Below are 20,843 nucleotides of genomic sequence, written 5' to 3' on the forward strand. Positions count from 1 at the left end.
GTTTTTATTTCATTTCAAACTTGCTTTAAATTTCCTCTTTTTCGTGGGTAGGGACTTTTTTGAGGGGGGCGGGGCGGTGGGCGTAGCGTTCGCTGGCCCGGTTTATCGAAAATTCAGTATTACTAAAAATTAATTTGAATGAATTGAATGTAAAAATGGTTTACATATATTTGTATGCATTTATATGCCAAGTACTCTTCACTTCTCTTCTCCTATTCTCTCCACCATCGTCTACACTTCCTCTTCGATCTGCTTCCGTCCTAAACGTCGTCGCTATCGTTATCGTAATCGTTATCATGCTTATGTTGTTTGCTATCCTTGTTTTGGTGGACACGAAAAACCAGATGATGCATTTAAAATATAGGTATAAATTAATGTTTATATCATTTATCAATATGCTATATAATATACCTTTTACATGTATTGTGTGATAGCAAGCTTGTTTTGTTACTTTTGTTACTTTACTCATCATTTTCATTAATTTGTGTTTGCTTTCGATTTCAGTTTGTTTTCCTTTGCTTTTGCATTTGGTTTTGTTAATAACTAAACATTGCCTGGCATAGCAAACGTCCCAAAAAATTTGGTTTTTTTATATGTGGGCGTGGCTGGGGCGCATATGTGGTAGAGAGTTTCTGTGTGTGTTTGTTCGTGTGTGTGTGTGGACTAATTAATATCGCTATATGGTTTTCTGTTTCTTATTTCGGTTTGCTTTTCAGAAGCCTAGCGAAAAGTGCCTTGCTCATGCTTTTCATTTAATGTTTATTTGCATTGTTTAATTATTAATTCTACTACGCATAGTCCTGCGGAATTTGGCAGGGATTTCCTTGCGCCCATTGGCTTTCGTGGTGCTTAAAGATCCGTGCCCCACTCCGCGGGGTTTCGATCCGAGTATAATCGTTTTAATTAGGGTTACTGAGATATATTTGTGAGTTTTTTGCTTTTCCTTAAAAATGTTTGCTGGAGTGTTTTTTTTTCGCTTGGATTTTGCCTCTATATATATGTATATATATATATATATTTATGTGTGGTTGCCTGTGTTCTTGTTTGTTTGTTTTTTCGTTTTTGTGAACTATATGCCATACATATCATATCCATGTTAAGTTACAGTTACATAATGAATTACACATTTATATAAATCGTTTAAATTTCTTGTTGCCTCCTCACCTGCCCACCATTAGCATTCTACGTTGAGCATAAACGTCAATTTTCGTGATTTTGAAATTGCAGCAGAACTGGCGGGTTAATGATAATCGATTAACTAATTATCGCCGGCAGCGGCCGAGGTGGCAGCGCTGGCTGCGAGGGATGCGGCGGCGTTGCCACCCGTGTGCGATTGCCCTGAACACTATTTTCAAATTGTCGCCCTCTTTTTTAGTTTTAGTTTAAGTTAGGATCAGGGTTTAGTTTCACATGACTATAACAATATAGAGTCCGCCGAGTACAATTTCTTACGTAAGTGTCGTGTCTAATTGTTGCATTAGTTGTGTTGTCGTTAAAAAGACCAGAAATTTCTATGGATTTGTTTTATGTTTGAACTTAACTTTGCGCTTAAACAAACTCTATTTTTCGCCCTTATCCGTTCGTTCTCTTTGTTTCTCCCTCTCTTTTTGTCCGTCTATGTCTGTCTCTTTCTCTCTGTTTGTCTGTCTCTCTCTTATTCACTGTCTACACAGAAAGATGGATATCAATATAGATAGATAGATAGATGGTATATATAATGTATATTGTAATCATAAATTAGAATTATTATTTAATTTTTTGTTGGTTGCAAAAAAAGTAAACAATATGTATATATAAAGAAATTAAAGCATACGCAGTGCCAAAGGTTCGTTTTGTTTTTCTTGATTTGTTTAAAGGAGAAAGACTACTACAAAAAATCATAAGTATATAAAAGTAATATATTATTATGTAAATTTGTTTGACAAAAAATACAATCTGCTATTCCGTATGTATGTATGTATATGTAAATGTATGCATGTGTGTGGGTGTGTGTGTTGTGGTGTGGCATGGTGTGGTATTCTGTTCATTTTTGTTAAATATTTCTTCTTGCATTTAGGTATTCCTTACTCGTTTCCTGTTGATTCTTAACTTTCGTCTTAACTTTTTCTTACTTTCGAATTGCGATTTAAATTAATTTCCTCCTCGCTACGGTTGCCTTAGCTGATTTAGCTGAGTTGCCATTTTACGATTGTGACGGGGATTCCCCCAAATAGCTCACTATCCTACTCGCATCGCCCCTTTCACATATTTTGTGGGCCTTTTATTCGCATGCATGTGTCTCGCTCGGTATCTTGATTATATTCCACATATATAGTTTTACTCCTGACTTGCTCTGTTTACGTTCGTGTTCTCGTTTTGGATGCGATACACTCCTCCAGCTGTTGCTTATGCTTTTGGCCATCCTCCTTCGTTATTCATCTGCATCATTGTGTTTCTGTTTCGTACATAGTTATTCCTGGTGTGTTATGGTGGGTGGCTGGGATCGGCTGGTCGACGGGTGGTGACCATCTGGCACTCAGTTCGCATGCCACTCACCTCGATTGGCCGCAACGGCAGCTCCGCTGGCGTTATTCGCATAGTAGGGCTTTCCGGGTCCTGATCCTGCTGCACCGCCAGCTCCACCTCCTCCGACTGAGCCACCGGGGCCACCATTGCCGCCGGCCGGTCCCACTGGTGTTTGACTACCGCCGCCACCTGCACTTCCGGCCACGCCTCCGCCGGCACCGGTCACCTGTCGCATATTCTGTGCCCGCTGAGCCGCAACTGCTGCCACAGCTGCCGCCTGCTCTCTCTGCTGCTGTTGTTGCTGTTGCTGTTGCTGCTGTTGTTGCGGATGCTGCGGATAGTTGTTGGGCCGCTGAATAGGCGTGGGATAGCGTCCCTGGCCGCCTCCGCCACTTTGGCCCACGCTGCCAACGCTGTTGCCGCCGCCATTGCCGCCCACCTGGGACCCACCGCCTCCTCCTCCTCCTCCTCCGCCGTTGCCGCTGCCGCTGCCCACCGCTCCGCTGCCGCGACCGCCCAAGGCGTTCATGCTCGGACCATTGCCACCGCCGACCTGTCGCTGTTGCTGCTGCTGTTGTTGCTGAGATTGCTGCTGCTGCTGCTGAAGCACCTGGTTCTGCAGATCCCACTGAAGTGGAAGGAAGGATGAATTAGGAAAGGTATAAAGCAAAAGCCGACTGAGCTTAGAAACCTACCGCGCCGTAGTTCTTGTGATGCGGTGGACTGGGCTGCGACTGCACCTGCTTGGCCAGACCGAGGCTCATGTCAGCGCTCAGCGGACTCTTCAGCTGACGACCCATCTGCGAATGAAATCATGTGATTAGGAGCATATAAAAAGAGAATCAATCAATGGCTATCATATCAAACCAGCATAGTTTCTAATTTTATCCGCTTCAGTAAGTTTGAATAGTTTTAAAGTATGAAAACGAATTGATACTAATGTATCCGACATTTATTGAGCATCTTAAACGTACATAAAGTCAAATTGAATAACACGATTTCTTTTCAAAGAATAATTTTCTTTTCAAGTATAATTTCAGCTTCTTCAGGAAATTGACTGGCTCCGAATATTGCTTTATCTTGATATTGATCTTGAATTTTTTTTTGGATTTCTGGTCGGGGAAGTGGGTGGTACTTTTTCTAGTCTTACTTACCGAGTCTTGCATGTGTGTCTGGCCCTGGTTACCCTTGAGATAAGCCGCTCCGGGCGTTGGTCCGCCGCGGTACTGATTAATGCTGGCCGCCGTCAGCAGCTGCGAGTTCATGAACGGCGTGTTGAATGTGCCCATCGTGTGCTGCGACTGCGGCGGTCCCGGTGGCCCATTGGAGCCGGGCGGTCCGCCCTGATGACCGCCATACATGCCGGCCGCGGTGGCCAGTCCATAGCTCTGCGCTCCACCATTGCCTTGCGGCGGAGGACCACCGTAGAACTGTGGTCCGCTGGGACCGCCTGGCGCCGAATTCGAGTAGAAGCTGTTCGACTGCAACTGATGGGCACCCGGCGGTGGTCCACCTTGTCCTGGATGTTGCGGCGGTGGACCCGCGTAAAGATTCATATACGTCGGGGTGGTGGCATAGGGACCAGGTCCTGGTCCTGGACCGCCACCGCTACCTGCCGACTTGGAGCCAATGGCACCGATGGTCTGCTGGCTCTGCGGCGGTTTGGCCGCACCTGACGACATCATGGAGTTGCTGCTTGACGAGATTATAGCCACCGCAGCATGGTTGCTCGGATTGCTCAACTGCTGGGAGCTGGGCTGGCCAAAGGGACCCGGTCCGGGACCCGGACCACCGCCCAATCGAAACTGCGACGAGAGGTTCGAGTACATGTCCGGTGTGGGCGCCGTGGGCGGTAGGCTGCCGCCGTGCGGAGTCTGCATCGCATATGCGTTCACGTTGACATTGAAGGGACCTCCGCCAGCGGCCGCTGCCGCCGCCGCCGCTGCTGCTGCCGCATAAGGGTTCTGGAAGCTGTGGGCGGCCGCCGCCGCCGAGTAGGCGGGCGAACGGCTCGAATGATCGAGCGAATGGAATGGAGCGTACAGATTACCCCCCTGCGACGGTGGCGGTGGCGGCATCTGCGACGAGTTGTACACCACGGCAGGCGGACTGGGGATAGTGGGAATGCCTCCAACGCCGAACTGCGGTGACGCCTGGTAGAATGAAGGCTGCTGCTGCTGCTGTTGTTGTTGCTGTTGCTGCTGCTGCTGATGTGCCTGCTGCTGTTGTTGCTGGTGCTGTGCTTGCTGCTGCTGTTGCTGCTGGCTGGGCGGCGGTGACATGCCCAGATGCTGCTGCTGCTGCAACTGCTTGGTCTTCTGGTGCGCCTGCTGTTGCTGCTGTGGACTGGGATAATCCTCCTGCTGGAACTGCTGCTCCAACGATCCAGCGTCGAACGGCGATCCATGACCGTAGCCATGGCCATGACTACCGGGCACCGGGCCCGGCGAGGAAAGTGCATGGTGCTGGTGGTGTGCCTGTTGCTGGTGGTGCTGCGCCTGCGCTGCCGCCACCGCTGCCTGCTGTTGTTGCTGCTGCTGCTGTTGGTGGTGGTGGCTCTGCATGTGCACCGCCGATACCGCGTAGTGCGGCATTTGCTGGTGTTGCTGCTGATGCTGGGATGCGGCCACGGCTGCCACAAAGGACGCGGCGCTCATGTGACCACTGCCGTCGTCACCTGTCTGCTGCGGTCCCACCACCTGCTGTTGCTGCTGCTGCGACACCACCTGCACCTGGGACTGTTGTTGCTGTTGGGGCTGCTGTTGCTGTTGCTGCTGCACCTGCGCTTGCGATGGGCCGTCGGACATGGGCGTGGCTGACTCCCAAACCTTCTTTACGCTGGCTATCTTCATGTTAAGATCCGCCGTCGAATTGTTTTGCTGCTCCTCCTGTTTTTGCTGTTGAGCGTGTTGTTGTTGCTGCTGACTGGCCGTTTTATCGATGGTATCCACCTTGAGTGATGTGGTGGGATCGTCGCCGAAGCTAAATCCGAGTTTCATATTCTGCGAATCATCGCCAGAGCCCGCCGCCGTCGCCTTGCCGCCGAAACTCATTTGGGAGAGTGCGCTGGACAGGCTGTCCACGGTCATGGTGGCGCCACTGCTTGACACCGAGAGCGTTCCGGGCTTGGTTACCACCACGGCAGCGGCAGCTGCCTGCTGCTTGTACGTGGAGTTCTCAAATATAATCGTGTTGACGGGTGCGCCGGCGTCCAGTAGAAGACTGGTTGATGGACCCGAGCCAACGGCGCCGAGCGAAGTCTTCTCCCCAATGGCTGGCAACTTGCTACCCGTCACCTTCTCACCGCCGACAACGGCGCAAGATTCAATCTTCTTCTTTTCTGCTGCACCGGGAACTGCGACCGATGAGGATGTGGCAGTAACGGACCCCACTGATCCCACTGCAGTGCCAGGTGCCGCGAGGCCGGGAGGCAACGGCAGGCGAACCGCTGCATCTTTCTGTAATTCATCCTTTGCTAGCAGGGCAGTGTTATGGGCAGGCGCCAGGGCGGCAGTCTTGTCCTTCTCCTCGCCCCCAAGCGTAGGCAAATCTTTGTCATCCTTGCTTGGTTTGTGCAGGCCGGCGCTGAGTGCCAGCTGGTTCTGCTTGGTCTTGTCTAGGTCCGTCTCTGACTCGGAGGTTCGCTGTTGCTTGCCATATTCCTCGTAGCCAAGTCTGCCATAGCTGCGGCCCGATCCGCCCGAACCAGATCCACCAGCGGAGCCAGTGCCCACGGGCTGTCGACGGTAACCAGAAGTAGAGGCGCCTCCTCCGCTGGAGAGACCACCTCGACCACGTCTAGATGGTTCGCCGCGTGGCGAGAATCCCGCCTTGTTTGCCGACGCGCCTGAATTGGGCGCACCGTTGCCCGATTCCTTTGGGCTGCGACGAGCTGCTCCGCCTCCTCCACTGCTGTAGCACTCCTCGTCCACATCCTCAGAGTGCTCCGATTGCTCACCGCCGCTGCCGTAGTAGCGTCTGCCGCCGGCGCCGCCGCTTCCACGACTGCTGCCCCAATCGCTGGCGCTTCTCTGGCCGCGGTAGCTACTGCCCGATCCGACGGATGATCCACCAGAGCTGCCGGCATAACCACGGCCACCTCGACCTCCGCAAGCAGCTCCGCTCCTGGGACTTACCCGCTTATTGCCGCTCTTGTCCTCCTCCACCTTGCCAGCCGACTTCGCCTTGTCATCAGATTCCAATGCAGACTTGTCCTCTGCGCGCTCGTCACCGGACTTATCGATATCCACGCTGCGTCGCAGAATCTGGGTAGGCATGGGATCTGTCGTCAGCGTCTTTTGCTGCTGCGGCGAGGCGGGCAGCTGTTTCTGCTGGGTCGAGGACTCCTCACTAAGGCTCGGCTGTCGGGCCGGGCGTTGCAGGATCTTTATTTGCACTGCCGAGTCATGGCTGTGCGACGAGGAGAAGCTCTCCTCGCGGTGCCGATGGTGCACCTTCTGCTCGGCATCCGTTTGCTCCGCCCATGAGGAGCATGAGCCACCCAGCACATCGTCGCCAGCCGATGAGACGCTGGTCTTACGGTGCGAGTTCTCAGATATGCTGCGCGGCAGAGCTTGTGCATGCCGATAGTCCTGGCCGCGGGTGAAACGCTGCTGATCCAGATCCTGGTCCTCCCGAGCACTGCTGCTGTCGTGACGATTTCGACCGTATCCGCTGCTTCCTCCGACACTTGCACCACGCTGCACATAAGCGCCGGAGATGCTGCGACCCTGGCCAGCATTGGCTGGCGCTCCTCCACTCACACCACCGCCTCCTCCGCTTACTCCTCCCTTCTGGAGGTAACGGGAATTGCTATCGAATGCACTGCTTGCAGAGGCGCTCTTCTCCAAGCGCGGCAGCTGCTGCTGTTGTTGCTGCTGCTGTCGCTGGAAACGGGGTGGTAAATTTGATTGGAAATGGGTAAGGAAGTTCTTTTGACCATAGTCTCCGCCTGCTGACGAGGATGACGAAACTCCTCCTCCGCCGCCGCCAGCTCCTCCCGTGGGTGTTACGCCGCTTCCCAAGCTGGAGATGCTTCCTCGGGGTCGGCGATGCAAGCCTCCGCCGCCGCCTTGGCCCCCGCCCTCATCTTCGCTGGCATTGCCTAGCGGTGCGGACGTGGGTGGCACCTCATTGCTCATCGGGACTGAGGCAGAGGACACGCCGCCCTCGGCTCCAGCCAGAGCTGCCGCCGCTGCCTTTTTGCTATTCATCTTCATTTCCAGTTCCTGCAACTTTTTAGCAGCCGCCTGCTTGCGTTCCATCTCGCGACGCTCTTCCTCCTCCTTGCGCTGCTTTACTCGCTCGTACACGCTGGCATCCAAGGCAATTCCACCGGCCACTGGTGCTCCCACGTTGCCAGAGCTACCGCGGTGGCCATTCTGTTGGCGAACCTCTTGCTGCTGCTGTTGCTGTTGCTGCTGGAGCTGCTGCTGCTGATCCTGAATACCTTCCGTTGGCTGATCGCGATCGGTGCTCTCCTTGCCGCGCTGCCAACTGGTTGTGGAAGCGGACAGCTTTCGTTGATCGTTTGAGGAGGAGGATCCTTGCGCCTGCAGTTGAGCGGAGCTGTGCTGCTTGCCCTGTCCTTGGTGCTCTTCCGGAGTGGACTCATCGTCCGAGAATGTTAGTTTCTTCGTGTAGTCAATGTCGTCCTGCTTGGTCCAGCTATCGTCCTTGGCGATCGCGTTGAGGCGCTCCAAGTCCTCTTCGCGTATGATAGGACGCTGCATTTGGGCCACCTCCGGCTCCACCACGTAGTCCTTATCCTTGCGCCCGGCTCCGCCTCCGTTGGCCTGCTGCTGGGATTGTGGGGGAGTGGGTGATCCTCCAATGCCTAGGCCAGATTGTGGGGGTGACGAGGAGGTCGGTGGTCGCTTGGGAATGGCAGTGGCCGCCCTGAAGCTTCCACTGCCCACCACCGCTGGCGAGGCAGACCGAGCACCCAGGATTCCGTTCTGGTAGGGAGCGTTGGGCAACGCAGAAGTGTCCAAGGATCCGCCGGCCAAGATGCTGGCCGCCGTCGCTCCACTGGCGGGCATCGGAGCTCCGCTGCGCATGAACGAGGGCATCAGCGATAGTATGGGCAGGGGCACAGCTCCGCCCGACCCTCCTCCTGCTCCGCCATTACCGCCTATCTGATGGTGGCCCGGGCCCTGTAGGTTGAGGCCCTGGTCCGCTGCCGCAGCTGCTGCCACCTTGGCCGCCTTCTCCTGCTGCTGCAACCAGGCGGCCGTGTCGTTCTGTGGCCGAAGACTGAGCTCGCCCAGATCCGCGGACCCGCCGCCGACGTCGTCGCTGCCATCTCTGTAGTCGCGATGCGAGTGGTGTCCATACTGGCGCCCGTGGCCATGGTGGTAGTCCCGATGGTGCTGTTGCTGCTGGTGGTGGTGCTGTTGATGCTGCTGGTGGTGCTGCTGATGCTGGTGATGGTTTTGGTGGCCGGCATGGTGCGCCTGATTCTGGTAATGGCTCTTGCCCGCTCCAGATCCGGAACCCACACCCGCTCCCGATCCTCCGCCGGCGCCGCTGCCAACTGTGCCGTCCAGCGTGGGAAATTCGTACTGGAACTGCGGACTCTGATAATGGGGGACCACCTGCTGTTGCTGACGTCCATAATTCTGACCGCCCGAGCCCCGCTCGTGTCCTGTGGTGATTGCAGACCATGTCTTGGGTGAGTTGACTGAGTGTCCGCCCGATCCTGACCCTGATCCTCCTCCTACTCCTGACGATCCGCCGCCGCCCGACCCTCCTTGTCCGCCGCCGCCGGAGCTGCCCACGGAGTTGTTGATTAATTTAAAGTTCTTGTTGCCGCTGCCTGAGCTGCCGGCGTTGTTGTTGCTGCTGCCGTTGTTGCTGTTGACAAACTTTCCGACGTTAGGGCCGAGAGCGACGTTATTATTGTGCTGGTGTTGGCTGTGAGTCAGCTGCTGGGATAGATGGCCACCAGCAGATGAAGACGCAGCTCCTCCGCCGCCTGATCCCGCTCCGCCGCCCGTGCCTGAACTTCCGCTATGGGCAGTGGTGTTGTTGTGGCTAGTGTTGGTTCCTGCCGCGCCAGATCCCGCTGCTCCGCCTGCGCCCGCCCCACCAGATGTGGCTCCTAAAATGGAAAATTCACCCAGTTAAACGTACATCTTAGTACACACGCTTTCAATAAGATAATATCGCAGAGCACCCACCTTCGACTGAGACTAAAAGATTGTTGTTGCTGCTGGTGTGGGTCTCGGCCTTCAGGGAAGGCAAATTGGCTGGTGGTCGCCTAGCGGACGGCACTTTGCCCAAGATTTGCATTCCATGTTTACGTGGCACTTGATTCTTTTGTGCAGATGGTTCACTTGACTCGCCCTGCAAACAATAAGAACAAGTTGGCGATCAGATAGGTTTGGATCTATCAAGATCTTGATGTAGATCTAGATCTAGGTCTAGGGGCTCGCTACTTACGCGGCTATTCTTGTACATGCGATTTATATCCAACGCTGTGAATTTGGGCTTGGCATTTCGCTCTCCCCTACTTCCCCCCAGTGTACTCATGCTGCCAATAGATCCTCATTAGCGTTAGCTTCCTTCACGCCGCCGCCGCGCTCCTCGTCTTCCCGCTGCGCTGGAGGATGGGCTAGGATGTGGCTGTGGCTCTTGACGAGAATGAGTTTAAGAAGCTGGGATCGCCGCTTTTGGGCCGAAGCTCCTTGTTTCAGTCTTTCTGGTGGGCTGCAAAATACAAAAGCGTAGATAGGCATTTAATTGAGTATAGGTGCAGGCGTAGCGAGGCAAGGCTAGTCAGTTGCAAGTGGGTGGTGCTCCCGACAAATTGTTTTCAGCACGCTGGTTATTGTTTTGTCTGTTCGGGAACTCCTCTATTTAGCCACCCCCAACCGATCCGCCCCACTAACACATACAGAGGTGGATCTCCAGCGAAAATTGGGGGTTCTTCTTAGAAAGATATTGCAAATAATTTGGAAAATAACCCCTTCAGACAATAATAGACATGGGTTTCAACTAAACCGAGTTTTACTAAAAGTGCTTTTGATATTTCATATTGATGAAACTGAAGAAGTTTCTTGATAATTTTCCAACACATACTGTTTGGAAATACGTTCAAGTTTCCAATGCTTTGTTTAAGTAACAACTAGAATGTAATTCCATTAAACTACTACCATTCGAAACTGTTCGCAGAATCAATTGGGATTTTGTTGATATTGCGTTTATTACGAAAACGTTTGGGGCAACTATTCCCCAGTTTCGCTCTCCCCCCTTTAATCCGACACTGAGTGCAAGCAATGTTTGGTGCGAGCAGGACAGCCATTGACTCGCAGCACACGCAACAGAGAGGCTGCCTTGGCCGGGTGACAGTGGAAGCGGGACAGCTAGATGGATCTGCCCACACACACACACCAATGCACAGCAGCGGCAGAAGCGGCATTGAAAGAATTTTTTGCGGTGGCGTCTTGTAATAATTGCGGGTGGGGGCGTGAAGGGCCGGACGAACAATGGCCGACAACTACAGCAACAATAGAAAAAACGGGGCCAGTAAAATCCTCGCAAGAAGAGCAACAACAACAAAGGCCGGCATTTAAAATGTAACCAATTTGACAGATGCAAGTGGGGGGAGTACAAGACAATCTAAACGCTTGGCAACAATTCTATGTCTCCTTTTTGTAATAACAACCATTCACAAGCACAACGCACACTAACACCACGCAGGCACAGGCGCACACATCACCCCCACACACACACACACCCACACACACTTACATTCGCAGAAACCGAGAGGCTTTGATAGTTATTATTTAATCGACGAGTGCAATTTTTTTTGACTACCTTTTGTTTTACAGCCGTATCCTTTTATTTAATTTGCATGGCACAGTGGCTGACAAAGGCAAACAAAGAGAGACGAGTAAATATACCGTTTAAACAGCACGCACGCACACAGGCACACACTCGGGGAGTTTCGTTTTTTGGACAGCGATGATAAACTGAATGGAAAACGCTTCAATTTGTTTACTTCGAATGTTTCGAGGTCTGCTGGCACACTTGGCCGCCTGTATGTTGGTTATTTTTCTGTTTAACTTCGTTCAAATTGCTATCTTTTGATTCTGCTTTTCACCTTCCAACATAAAGTTTGCCGCTAATTCTTCTTCCTCGAGTTCTTCCTCTACCACTTCTCACTTTTCGAATGTATTGCGTGCGTGAGTGGCGTGGAGAGCGGCGTTGCCACCTGGTCCGTTGGGATCCATCCAGACCGCCGAGTGAAACTAATTCGGCGGAGGTGGCAGTAGCCTAACAATTATTAAACAATTAGAGAGCGTGCTATTTGACGATTAAACGGAAATTAACATGGTCTCTATGCATCGATTCCGACAAAAAGAGAAAACGGAAAACGATGACCTGCAGCCGACAAATGCAACGCTGTTTGGGACATAGAGCGGGACAACATGACTAGCTGAACTTCCACTCCCTCCCACTCTCACACGTCGAATTTGACAGAACCGACAAAAGTATTTCTTTGATACAATGCGTATTTTCTACAAACAAAATCACAGATTTACAAACCCTGGCGCCGTGCAATTAAACATAATTTACAATCACTGCTAGCCAACAAATCTCGATCTCCCGGCCTACTTCCAGAGCGAGAGCATGAGAACCATAGAGCTTACCCTTTCGCACGCAGAGCACACACCGCAAACACAGTTCGTTGCTCCTTGGCTTCTTTCTTTCCTTCGCCTTTTTTTTTGCACTCTTTCTGGCGCTTACTCAGCGCCCGTTTCGCCGCTTGTGAAAACAAGGGACGAAAACAAAAGAGAGCGCAACCAAGACGAGACGTTGTGTTGCTGCTGCAGTTGTTGTTGTTAGTCGCCTTTGTTCGCCAGAATCTTCGATTTGGTTGAATTTCGATTTCGATTTGGTTGCGATTTTCGCTATGTTGCGCTGGCTTTGTCAGCGCTCTCGCTCCCACTCACTGGCACTGCGCTCTCCCACTCTCCGCTCACTCGCGCCGTCCCTCTCGCGCGCTGTCGCTTTTTGGCAAGTGTAGGTGGAAAATGGTATCGGGTGAGGAGGCTTCGAGCAAGCCCGTTTGAATTCGCTTTTTCCACGGGGTTTTGCCTTTCCTTCGCTAGGTTTTAGCTCTGCACACACACTACACACGCACACGACTTGCGTTTCTTATTTGTTTTGATTATTTGCGTTGCGTTCTTTTCACGTAATACGTAATTGTCCATTAGTTTTAAATCGTATGTATTATTTTTTTGCCATTTTGCGGCAAGCGTTGCCAGAGTTGTGTTGGTAGATTGGCGTGCTGCCAGACCGTCCGCAGACTGCCATCGTTTGGATGTGTATCCAACGATATATATTTTTTTTATATTTTCGATTTTTAATTTATGGATATTCGTTTTCACTGTACTTAGCAGACTAAATTGTAGACAATAAATTGTAAGACAGATTAACGAAAATTACTCATCGCGCAGTGTGGCCACCCCGCAGAAAACTCTTGAGATGGAGTTTTGCCATTCACAATTGGATTCTGTTATCGATTCACGATAGGTGAATTATGTTGTTTACAACGAAAAACTGTTTAAATTTTTTATTTATTTGACTTTGCGTTGTGATTCCGTTCGCGCGAAATGATTTGTCGCCTTTGCCTGCGATGTCTCAGCCCCGGAAGTGCAGTTTTCCTCTTTGAGACGGACGATACGCTGGCGGAGACGCGCCTGGTCAAGATGATTGCGAAGTTTCTGCAGCTGGAGGTGAGTGTATTTGGCAAATACCAATTTTATCAAAACAATTCCAATAAGCCATCCCATGCAGATTCTGCCCGACGACAGCATCTCGACCAGCGTCTGTACCGAGTGCTGTGAGCATCTGGAGGACTTCAATGGCTTCTGGCAGCTGGTGGAGCAGAAGCAGTGCTCACTCAAGAAGGAGTTCCTTACCGTAGACGTCGACTGTGCGGCCATGAAGTGGACGGGCGGTGTGGACGTGGACGTCAACATCGACGAACTGCCGCTGGCGACTGGCGACATGGACGAGAAACCGTTGGACCTGCACAACCTTAGCCTGCTGGGAAGCGTGCTGGACGTGAATGTGGACAGTGTGGATGTCAGGGAACCGATCAAGGAGCAGCTGCCCTGTGAGTCCGAGGAGGAGGACGAGAAGCCGTGCCTGCAAGGCAGTGATAGCGAACCGGAGGTGAACGAGGGGCAGCCGGAATCTGAAGACTCCTCAGATGGTTATTATCTTACTGTTTGCCAAGGATTAGCCGTCACTAATTTCCTGTTCTATTGCAGATGAACCCCTGGTCCGTCTGAAAACGAAGATGAAGCCCAAGCGCAAAACCTCGGCGCGTTCCTCCAAGGATCAGGGTCCGATATCGCTGCAGCAGGAGCTTGCCGATCTGCTCGACGATGGTGGCAAGCGTCGGCGCAGGAAGGCACCTGACCAGCGAACAACCACCGAGTCGCAGGAGTCTGAGCTACAGGCCGTTCTCGAGCGCAAGCCGAAGGGCTGCTCCCGCGCTCAGCTGGCCAAGAGCTACGAGAAGGCCATTGCCAGCTACATGAGTGCCAGCTGCGACCTGTGCGAGTTTAGTGCTCCCTACCTATCCGAGTTGAAGACCCACTTTCTGGAGGTGCACCAGCGCGAGTACTACATCAAGTGCTGCGGCAAAATCTTTACACGCGCTTCCAAGCTGATGGACCACATCCGCAAACATATCAACCCCAAGCTATTTACGTGAGTTTGAAGCCATAGGGTTCTGTCTGTTGCTACATAGACTTTCAACTCCCATAGCTGCACCATTTGCCAGAAGTCGCTCAACTCGCAGGACTACCTGGCCACTCATATCGAGACAGTGCACAACAAGGTTGCCCAGATCGGCAAAGTGCTGAAGTTCCCGTGCCCCAAGTGCGAACGCACTTTCAGCAGCGAGCGGCGTATGGCGAATCACCTGGCCAAGCACGACACCGATCAACTGGAGCACACCTGCGAGATCTGCTGCAAAAGGTGAGAATAGCGCAGGGTCTCTGATGGAATTGGAATTCGTGCCCCATATCTTATTTAGCTATCGTTATTTCGCACGCAAATGAGAGGGATAGCTGTCTACTTATTCCGCACTCACACGGTTTCGAGAATAGCAAGAAAGAAATCAATTTTTTGAAGATAAGAAACTGTCTTGCAAGTTGAGTATTTGATACGAAATTATCTGTTATAGCTTTGCCAATGTACACCGCCTGCGAAGGCACATCCAATCCATCCACGAAGACCTGCATCGTCACGTTTGCGACATCTGCGGCAAGAAGTTCAAGTTCAAGCCCTCCTTCGAGCGCCATTTGCTGGAGCACCAGGGCGTCGTGGCCCCGGCTGTGGAGTGCCCCGTCTGCGGTGTGTGGCTGAAGAACGAGCACAGCTTGCGCCTGCACCGCTTCACGCACGACAGCACGGACACCGTGTGTCCGCATTGTGGCAAGACCTGCACATCGCGCACAGCGCTCCGCGGTCACGTCAAATACGCCCACAAGCTGACCACCAATCTGCAGTGCACGTTCTGCGAGAAAACCTTCAAGCAGCAGCGCAACCTGGACGAGCACATGGCCATCCACACGGGCCTGCAGCTGTACAACTGCCCGCATTGCCCCAAGGAGTGCCGCTCCCGCTCCAACATGTATGTCCACATTAAGCAGCGTCACGCGGACGAGTGGTTGCGCGCCAAGATGGCACGCTCGCACAATCCGCAGTTCAAACCGGCCGACGTGTAATCCTGACCCCCCACAAATGTGTTTAATCATTATACGTATAATTAAACTATACTTCACTGGTTTCTTTCTTATTGGAGGTCTTCGTAGCAGACAATGGTGGTTAGAGGTAGCTTATAAATATTTATTGAATCACATAGTAAAATGTTATTACAAGTGGAGCTCAGATGATTTATGTTGTATGTATGTTGATCCAAGGTCCTTCAACGGTTCATATAGACGGATAACATCTCCAGGTGTCCATACGAATATTTGATTATTTATTAGTCTGGCAGAATTTTGTCGAGCGATGATGCGAGTTCTTTGGATATGGCGTCTGGAAACTGGATGGAGAACCTGACGACGATGGCTCCGCGACGGGAATTGTTCATGGAATCGGGCAATCCGTAGCCCGGAATGCGGCGCACGGATTTCGGATTAATTACCTCGCCTACGTCGGTGTTGAGTTCCATCGGGCTGCCAAGAAGCGTCGGCACCATCACGTGGACACCGCACAGAGCATCCTTCAGGGAGATTTTGGCTGTGTATAGCAGATCGTTGCCATCGCGGCGGAAGATTGTGTGTGGCTTGTCCCGGATTACAAACACGACGTCGGGGGGCCCAATGCCGGGCAGCTGAAGGCCCGCCTTGGGAAAGCAGATCTTGGTGCCAGACTTACAGCCCGGTTGGATCTGGACAGTGAGAACCTTGTCATGTTGTAGCACATCGACGCCGTTCCTTGGCGAAGCCCGGGAGATCTTCATGCGCTTCTTGCACCCGTTGGCAATGCCCTCCAGTGAAACGTATATTTCATGTTCGATGGTCGACTGGCGTGACTGGGGTGAAATGCAACGGCGTTTAGGCGCGCTCCCTTCTCCACCCAACGGGACGTCATCGTCGCTGTCGAAACTGCTGGCGCTGTCCTCGAAGACCGTGGAATACGATTCCCTGCTGTCGAAGAAACGTCCAAAGCTGGCCCGCGAGTTGTTTTGGCCACCGCCACTGTCACTGTCACTGCCACTGGCACTGCCACTGCCACCGCCACCGCCACCGCCACCAAATGGCATTCCATCGCCGAAATCGCTACCTTGATTCGGGCTACTGCGTCGGGTACCCTGGTCTCTGCGGTCATCATAGCATCTGCGCTTCTTCTTGTCCGAAAGGACCTCGTATGCCTTGGACACCTCCTTGAAGATCTCCTCCGCTTGAGGGCTCTTGTTTTTGTCCGGATGGTAGCGCAGCGCCTGCTTATGATATGCCTTGCGGATCTCGCCATTATCGGCATTGCGCTGGATGCCCAGTATCTTGTAGTAGTCTTTAGGCATGGCTTCTTACTCCAAATATTTTACGTTCACAGACGAACAAGTGCAACTCGTTAGAAAATTTGATCGAATTGTGACATGTATTGTTCCAATCAGAAAGAATGTTGCTTAATTTGAACAACACTGCTACGGTGACTTTATGCACACTACAATTTGATTTCAATTTTATAGCCTAACGCCTTTTGTTTTAGTTTTTCTGTTGGTCTGATTTTGGTTAATTTTTACAACAATATTTTGCTGGATAACTTTGAGAAGGGAGTGGAATATAACAACTTTTGAATTTAAGAACCGATTACTTATTGATATTTACCGCCATGCTCAGTGCCATGGTTACCCAAAAACCATCGATTACTAGCTGCGCTCATACGAGAGTAGCTATCGAGAGTCGTTCATCACTGCCGGCATCAAACGGTCACATCACTCTCAAAAATAATTGATAAGCAAAAGAGTGAGCAAGTTCTCGCATAAACTATAGTGCAATCGGAAAAGCGTAGTTGTGATAAAAACAAGCAGAACAACAAAAACAAAAAGTGCGGTAGGTTCAAATGCCACATGGAGAGCGAGAAAATCCGTGACCTGAAAATGTCGAGGTGGGCCAATTTCGTGATGTGAATTCCCTGGGCGTCGTATATTATTTTTTTTTTTGCCGTCTGGCGCAGACAGTTACAACAACTATGACCTGGCAACAAGAGTTGCAGCCGCTAACACACACACACATGCAGAAGCTGAGAGCAGCTTTTGCGAATTGTAATGGAAATGTGTGTTTGTGTGCAACATAACTAGTTTTCTTCTGCGAATCATCCACCAACAGAGAAAGAGGGAAAGAGAGAAATGTCTGACAGCTGGCAGATGCAAGATGTTTTATGTCCGCGTCTTGAGCATACCTACCTGCACACAATTGCAGTTGCTCATGGGCTCTCTCGTTTTTTGTGTGTCTACCTCGAGGTGGAAAATGTTCATAATTTTGCCGGCCGGTTTTTGATGTCCTCTCTTTGCTCACCGCTCTTTACCTTTTCCCCCCAAATCATGAACACAGTTTTCCCCTCCGTTCAGCGATCGCCTAAATGGTCACCATGGAAAACAGCGAGGAGATAATGCAGATCCTGGAGCGCTTCACGGATCTTAAGCAAAAGGAAATCCCAAAGGAGCTGGAGGAATACCTACAGTATGTGGCCAAGACCGGCGACACCATCTTCAAGTGGTCCAGCCTGAAGTACTTGTTCCGCGAGAAGCTGCTCAGCGTGATCAAGCACTTTAATGAGGACTCACCGCGTTTAGAGGGTAAGTTTTCTGGTTTGGTGTCAGGTTGAACCATAATCATATCCGGAATGCAATTCCACTCAAAGAGATTAGGAACAGAACTAACCGAAGACCAACTTAACTGCTTGCAGAGATTCCCAACTATCCGAATGTGGATCCTTTCAACTACGAGACCATGAAGTCCTCGTTGCTGGAGCGCCTGGACCTCTTCAATGCAGCTCCCTTCACCGTGCAGCGTTTGTGCGAGCTACTAATCGATCCTCGGAAGCAGTACTCGCGCATCGATAAGTTTATGCGCGCTTTGGAAAAAAATATTTTAGGCAGGTCTCATTCTTCGTTCTAACTATTTACTATGTATTAAATGTTCTTCTTTTTACAGTGGTAAGCACCATCGATCCTGGACGCAAGCGTACCGAAAGTGAGAATGGCGACTCGCTGGACTCAGTGGTCAACGGGGATCTCTCCATGGAGGTGAACATTGACATTGAAATGGAGAATAATAACGGTAACGCCGAGGAGGGCTCTTCTCCCAGCTCCGGTTCGCCAGGTGGTGCCCAGAAGGCAAGCTGCCCGCGTTCGGAAGACAATGATCAGCCCAAAGCCAAGAAGGCAAAACTGGAGATCGATGGGGAAGAGCGGTCGGAAGCGAGCGATGAAACGGAGGTCAAAAATGAAAAGGATGAGAAGAGTGACAACGATGAGACTGATTCGCCGCATGAGGCTGCCGAGATCGAGGAGCCCGATGAAGAGGTGGATGAGGCTGATCAAGGGACCAAGACCACCAAGCAGCCTGTTTACGGCAGTCAGAAGGAGGGTGAGCAGGAGGAAAGTTTTCCAGCATCTGCCGATGACGAGGCGGTGGACCCAATGGTGAGCAAATCCATAGAAGCTGAGAAGGAACTAGTTGCTCAGGAAAAGAAGGTGGAGGAGGACAAAAAGGTGGCGACCGAGCCACAAGAAGAGATTGTAAAGAAGGAAGAGGTCGTCGAGTCTGATAAACCGGACGGAAAGGTTGCACAGTTAGGCGAAAAGGCAGTTGTCAAGAAATCTACTCCGCCTGCCGAGGCGGAAAACCAGGAGCCTGTCAAAGCAGAAAACGAGAAGGAGGAGAAAAAACAAGCACCAATTGAAACTGAAAAACAGGACGATATCGAATCTACTGAGACTGACTATGCCCCATCATCAGAAAAGCCCGCTGAAGAAAAGATACCTTCCTCCGAATCCAAACCGAAGACCAAATCTGAGGCCGATCCAGAGGCCGAGACCAAGAAGAACCAACCGGAAAAGACTGAAACTGAGCAGGCCGAGAAGCCGGTTTCGGAGGAAAAGCGGGTTGCCGAGCCGACAGCAGAAAGCGAGAATAAGGACGACTTGACCACTTCCAAAACGATCAAGGATCCAGTCGAGGAGTCGCCGGTTGAGGACGCTTCCAGTCCTGCTGTAGAAGATCTGGCAGCTGCCACCACACCGCAATCTCCTTTGGGCGCCGCCGATTCCGCTGTTGAGACGCCTCCTGCTGCCTCCGTCTGAAAACGAAGATGAAGCCCAAGCGCAAAACCTCGGCGCGTTCCTCCAAGGATCAGGGTCCGATATCGCTGCAGCAGGAGCTTGCCGATCTGCTCGACGATGGTGGCAAGCGTCGGCGCAGGAAGGCACCTGACCAGCGAACAACCACCGAGTCGCAGGAGTCTGAGCTACAGGCCGTTCTCGAGCGCAAGCCGAAGGGCTGCTCCCGCGCTCAGCTGGCCAAGAGCTACGAGAAGGCCATTGCCAGCTACATGAGTGCCAGCTGCGACCTGTGCGAGTTTAGTGCTCCCTACCTATCCGAGTTGAAGACCCACTTTCTGGAGGTGCACCAGCGCGAGTACTACATCAAGTGCTGCGGCAAAATCTTTACACGCGCTTCCAAGCTGATGGACCACATCCGCAAACATATCAACCCCAAGCTATTTACGTGAGTTTGAAGCCATAGGGTTCTGTCTGTTGCTACATAGACTTTCAACTCCCATAGCTGCACCATTTGCCAGAAGTCGCTCAACTCGCAGGACTACCTGGCCACTCATATCGAGACAGTGCACAACAAGGTTGCCCAGATCGGCAAAGTGCTGAAGTTCCCGTGCCCCAAGTGCGAACGCACTTTCAGCAGCGAGCGGCGTATGGCGAATCACCTGGCCAAGCACGACACCGATCAACTGGAGCACACCTGCGAGATCTGCTGCAAAAGGTGAGAATAGCGCAGGGTCTCTGATGGAATTGGAATTCGTGCCCCATATCTTATTTAGCTTTCGTTATTTCGGACGCAAATGAGAGGGATAGCTGTCTACTTATTCCGCACTCACACGGTTTCGAGAATAGCAAGAAAGAAATCAATTTTTTGAAGATAAGAAACTGTCTTGCAAGTTGAGTATTTGATACGAAATTATCTGTTATAGCTTTGCCAATGTACACCGCCTGCGAAGGCACATCCAATCCATCCACGAAGACCTGCATCGTCACGTTTGCGACATCTGCGGCAAGAAGTTCAAGTTCAAGCCCTCCTTCGAGCGCCATTTGCTGGAGCACCAGGGCGTCGTGGCCCCGGCTGTGGAGTGCCCCGTCTGCGGTGTGTGGCTGAAGAACGAGCACAGCTTGCGCCTGCACCGCTTCACGCACGACAGCACGGACACCGTGTGTCCGCATTGTGGCAAGACCTGCACATCGCGCACAGCGCTCCGCGGTCACGTCAAATACGCCCACAAGCTGACCACCAATCTGCAGTGCACGTTCTGCGAGAAAACCTTCAAGCAGCAGCGCAACCTGGACGAGCACATGGCCATCCACACGGGCCTGCAGCTGTACAACTGCCCGCATTGCCCCAAGGAGTGCCGCTCCCGCTCCAACATGTATGTCCACATTAAGCAGCGTCACGCGGACGAGTGGTTGCGCGCCAAGATGGCACGCTCGCACAATCCGCAGTTCAAACCGGCCGACGTGTAATCCTGACCCCCCACAAATGTGTTTAATCATTATACGTATAATTAAACTATAC

General features: G+C 51.7%; 5 protein-coding genes across 8 annotated transcripts; 3 read left to right on the forward strand and 2 right to left on the reverse strand.

Moving 5' to 3' along the window:
• Window positions 1-1,877: 1,877 nt before the first annotated feature.
• On the reverse strand, window positions 1,878-12,792 carry LOC117146372 (neurogenic protein mastermind). Of its 4 annotated transcripts, none has more exons than XM_033312528.1 (6): window positions 12,162-12,792; window positions 9,949-10,215; window positions 9,687-9,852; window positions 3,660-9,607; window positions 3,201-3,305; window positions 1,878-3,133 (listed from the first exon to the last, which is right to left on the reverse strand). In XM_033312528.1, the coding sequence occupies exons 2-6, from the start codon at window positions 10,036-10,038 to the stop codon at window positions 2,516-2,518; spliced, it is 6,927 nt and encodes a 2,308-aa protein (XP_033168419.1). In that variant the 5' UTR covers window positions 10,039-10,215; window positions 12,162-12,792; the 3' UTR covers window positions 1,878-2,515. The 4 variants fall into 4 exon arrangements, with proteins under 4 accessions (XP_033168419.1, XP_033168422.1, XP_033168421.1 ...); XM_033312531.1 differs by lacking the exon at window positions 12,162-12,792 and adding an exon at window positions 11,612-11,688; XM_033312530.1 differs by lacking the exon at window positions 12,162-12,792 and adding an exon at window positions 11,510-11,671.
• Window positions 12,793-13,022: 230 nt separating this feature from the next.
• On the forward strand, window positions 13,023-15,308 carry LOC117146374 (transcription factor grauzone). Its single transcript, XM_033312534.1, has 5 exons — window positions 13,023-13,250; window positions 13,312-13,732; window positions 13,791-14,235; window positions 14,293-14,505; window positions 14,714-15,308. The coding sequence occupies exons 1-5, from the start codon at window positions 13,128-13,130 to the stop codon at window positions 15,255-15,257; spliced, it is 1,746 nt and encodes a 581-aa protein (XP_033168425.1). The 5' UTR covers window positions 13,023-13,127; the 3' UTR covers window positions 15,258-15,308.
• A 49-nt stretch (window positions 15,309-15,357) lies between these two features.
• LOC117146378 (dnaJ protein homolog 1) lies at window positions 15,358-16,952 on the reverse strand. The gene has a single exon (XM_033312539.1). It carries the CDS (start codon window positions 16,556-16,558, stop codon window positions 15,518-15,520), a length of 1,041 nt encoding a protein of 346 aa, XP_033168430.1. The 5' UTR covers window positions 16,559-16,952; the 3' UTR covers window positions 15,358-15,517.
• Window positions 16,953-16,972: 20 nt separating this feature from the next.
• Window positions 16,973-19,037, forward strand: LOC117146376 (serine/threonine-protein phosphatase 4 regulatory subunit 2-like). Its single transcript, XM_033312537.1, is given in 5 exon segments — window positions 16,973-17,090; window positions 17,592-17,836; window positions 17,947-18,135; window positions 18,195-18,902; window positions 18,905-19,037. Coding segments are annotated over 4 exon segments (1,155 nt in total). The 5' UTR covers window positions 16,973-17,090; window positions 17,592-17,619; the 3' UTR covers window positions 18,946-19,037.
• Window positions 19,038-19,263: 226 nt separating this feature from the next.
• On the forward strand, window positions 19,264-20,842 carry LOC117146375 (transcription factor grauzone-like). The gene is made up of 3 exons (XM_033312535.1): window positions 19,264-19,769; window positions 19,827-20,039; window positions 20,248-20,842. The coding sequence occupies exons 1-3, from the start codon at window positions 19,354-19,356 to the stop codon at window positions 20,789-20,791; spliced, it is 1,173 nt and encodes a 390-aa protein (XP_033168426.1). The 5' UTR covers window positions 19,264-19,353; the 3' UTR covers window positions 20,792-20,842.
• The last annotated feature ends 1 nt before the right edge of the window (window position 20,843 follows it).

The sequence above is a fragment of the Drosophila mauritiana genome, chromosome X (genome assembly GCF_004382145.1).
Source record: "Drosophila mauritiana strain mau12 chromosome X, ASM438214v1, whole genome shotgun sequence".
NCBI classification, from domain to species: Eukaryota; Metazoa; Arthropoda; class Insecta; order Diptera; family Drosophilidae; genus Drosophila; species Drosophila mauritiana.

Bases quoted from the DNA above. Each gene is read 5' to 3' on its own strand.
- LOC117146375 (XM_033312535.1), top strand. From the start codon at position 19,354: ATGAAGCCCAAGCGCAAAACCTCGGCGCGTTCCTCCAAGGATCAGGGT. The intron at 19,770-19,826 runs GTGAGTTTGAAG...CAACTCCCATAG, and splicing joins ATCAACCCCAAGCTATTTAC to CTGCACCATTTGCCAGAAGT. The intron at 20,040-20,247 runs GTGAGAATAGCG...TATCTGTTATAG, and splicing joins TGCGAGATCTGCTGCAAAAG to CTTTGCCAATGTACACCGCC.
- LOC117146374 (XM_033312534.1), top strand. From the start codon at position 13,128: ATGATTTGTCGCCTTTGCCTGCGATGTCTCAGCCCCGGAAGTGCAGTT. The intron at 13,251-13,311 runs GTGAGTGTATTT...CATCCCATGCAG, and splicing joins CGAAGTTTCTGCAGCTGGAG to ATTCTGCCCGACGACAGCAT. The intron at 14,506-14,713 runs GTGAGAATAGCG...TATCTGTTATAG, and splicing joins TGCGAGATCTGCTGCAAAAG to CTTTGCCAATGTACACCGCC.
- LOC117146378 (XM_033312539.1), bottom strand. From the start codon at position 16,558: ATGCCTAAAGACTACTACAAGATACTGGGCATCCAGCGCAATGCCGAT.
- LOC117146372 (XM_033312528.1), bottom strand. From the start codon at position 10,038: ATGAGTACACTGGGGGGAAGTAGGGGAGAGCGAAATGCCAAGCCCAAA. The intron at 9,853-9,948 runs GTAAGTAGCGAG...TATTGTTTGCAG, and splicing joins GCATGTACAAGAATAGCCGC to GGCGAGTCAAGTGAACCATC. The intron at 9,608-9,686 runs GTGGGTGCTCTG...TTTCCATTTTAG, and splicing joins TCTTTTAGTCTCAGTCGAAG to GAGCCACATCTGGTGGGGCG.